Here is a 1,952-nt window from a genome sequence, read left to right as displayed (position 1 = left end):
CCAAAAAAAAAAAAAAAAAAAAAAGAAGTATACTGCAGAAATTCTAACTTAATAACAATCAACTTTGAAGAGAGAAATAAAATCAAGCAATCTGGGTTGTTTAGTGTCTTATAAGAAAGTCAAATGATATTTGTCTCTCCATGGTCTCTTATTTCTGAATTATAGAGCCAGAGGAGAAGCTGACACTGCAGCAGCCCTGTGCCTGTCATGCAGAAAGGTCTCGTTGTGTCATGGAACAGCAAAGGTCATTCTCCATCTTTTCTCCTTTCCACTGCAGGGCTACACCAAGTCCATTGATATTTGGTCTGTAGGCTGCATCCTGGCAGAGATGCTCTCCAACAGGCCCATCTTCCCGGGGAAGCATTACCTCGACCAGCTGAACCACATTCTGGGTAAGGTTCGTGAGCATTCTGGGGACCCACTGTGTACATCAGAGTACCCTCAGGAAATTAAGAAGAGTTCCAGCAACTCTTCAACCTGTGATGGACATGAGTTTTTTTTTAAATCTTCCTTGATTTAAAACATTAAGGACTTTGTAAAAAGCATTGGGAGGTAGTGAGAAGACATTGAATGTCAGTGCCCATTCTGCCCCACTGCTGATGGTATGCAGTTGGTTTACCTTGGTCTTGATAATTAACAGCTGATTATTTTATCTGATAGGTATTCTTGGATCCCCATCCCAGGAAGACCTGAATTGTATAATAAATTTAAAAGCTAGAAACTATTTGCTTTCTCTTCCGCACAAAAATAAGGTGCCATGGAACAGGCTGTTCCCAAATGCTGACTCCAAAGGTAAATGTGATTTCATTGATTATTTTTCTTAGGCTTAGCTTTTATTTGTTTCTTTGTCTTATTCATTAAAGCAGTAGGTCACTAGTCTGTGGCTGTTGGATAATGCCTTATTTGGTGCTCACTCTTCATTGCTTTCTTCCCTCTTATTTAGGAGTGGTAGCCATAGGGTAAGGGAGTCTGGAGGTGACTGTTTAGTTTTCCACGTTTTAGTTTCTTTGCTACTTTTTAACTTGGATTAAGTTCAGTTTTTTTAAGGTCATCTTGTCATTTGATCATTTTGTCAGGTTTATCACAGAATAATTCACATAGAGTAAAATTCACCCTTTTTAGTTGTGCAAGTCTTTGAATTTTAACAAACGTATACAGTCCTGTAACTTCACCACAGTCAAATTTTGGAGCATTCCCATTGTCCCGAAAAGTTGCCTTGTGCCCCTTCATAGTCAGTTTCCTCGCCTAGTCCCTGGCAATCAACATCTGATCTGGTTCCTGTCCCTATGGCTTTACTTTTTCCAGAATGTCATAGAATTGCAATTATGTAATATGTAGCCTTTTATGTCTGGATTCTTCCACTCAGCAAAATGCATTTCAGATTTAGATTTATCTGTACTGGTGCCTATGGCAGTCTCCTCAACAAATGATGCTGGAACAATTAGACATTTGTGTGCAAAAAATAAGTAACATGGACCTAAATAGAAGGACTAAAGCTGTTAAGCTTTGAGAAAAAACGAGGATAGAATCTTCATGGCCTTAGGTTGGGTGAAGATATGCTAAGATATGTTCCAAGAGCATGTTCCATAACAGAGAAAGGTCATACATTCGATTTTAGTCTTTGATATCTTTTTTGTTTTGTTTTGTTTTTTTGTTTGTTTGTTTGTTTTGCGGTACGCGGGCCTCTCACTGCTGTGGCCTCTCCCGTTGCGGAGCACAGGCTCCGGACGCGCAGGCCCAGTGGCCATGGCTCACAGTCCCAGCCACTCTACAGCATGTGGGATCTTCCCGGACCGGGGCACGAACCCGTGTCCCTTGCATCGGCAGGCGGACTCTCAACCACTATGCCACCAGGGAAACCCTTTTTAAAAATTTTTTTATTTTTATTTTTATTTTTATTTTTTTATTTTTATTTTTTTGCAGTATGCGGGCCTCTCACTATTGTGGCCTCT

The 1,952-nt window shown here is 40.3% G+C and overlaps 1 protein-coding gene across 2 annotated transcripts in view; it reads left to right on the top strand.

Annotated features, from left to right (window-relative positions):
* Positions 1-1,952, top strand: part of MAPK1 (mitogen-activated protein kinase 1) — a 44,912-nt gene that overhangs the window by 20,919 nt on the left and 22,041 nt on the right. For both annotated transcript variants that reach the window (XM_007451015.1, XM_007451016.1), the window contains exons 4-5: positions 278-392; positions 661-792. In XM_007451015.1, coding sequence (XP_007451077.1) covers positions 278-392; positions 661-792 — 247 coding nt within the window. The remainder of the gene's footprint in view (positions 1-277; positions 393-660; positions 793-1,952) is intronic.

Source organism: Lipotes vexillifer, unplaced genomic scaffold, assembly GCF_000442215.2.
Source record: "Lipotes vexillifer unplaced genomic scaffold, Lipotes_vexillifer_v1.1 scaffold1783, whole genome shotgun sequence".
Taxonomy (NCBI): domain Eukaryota; kingdom Metazoa; phylum Chordata; class Mammalia; order Artiodactyla; family Lipotidae; genus Lipotes; species Lipotes vexillifer.
The sequence above is the reverse complement of the archived record's forward strand: the minus strand, read 5'-3'. Positions and strand labels throughout refer to the sequence as shown.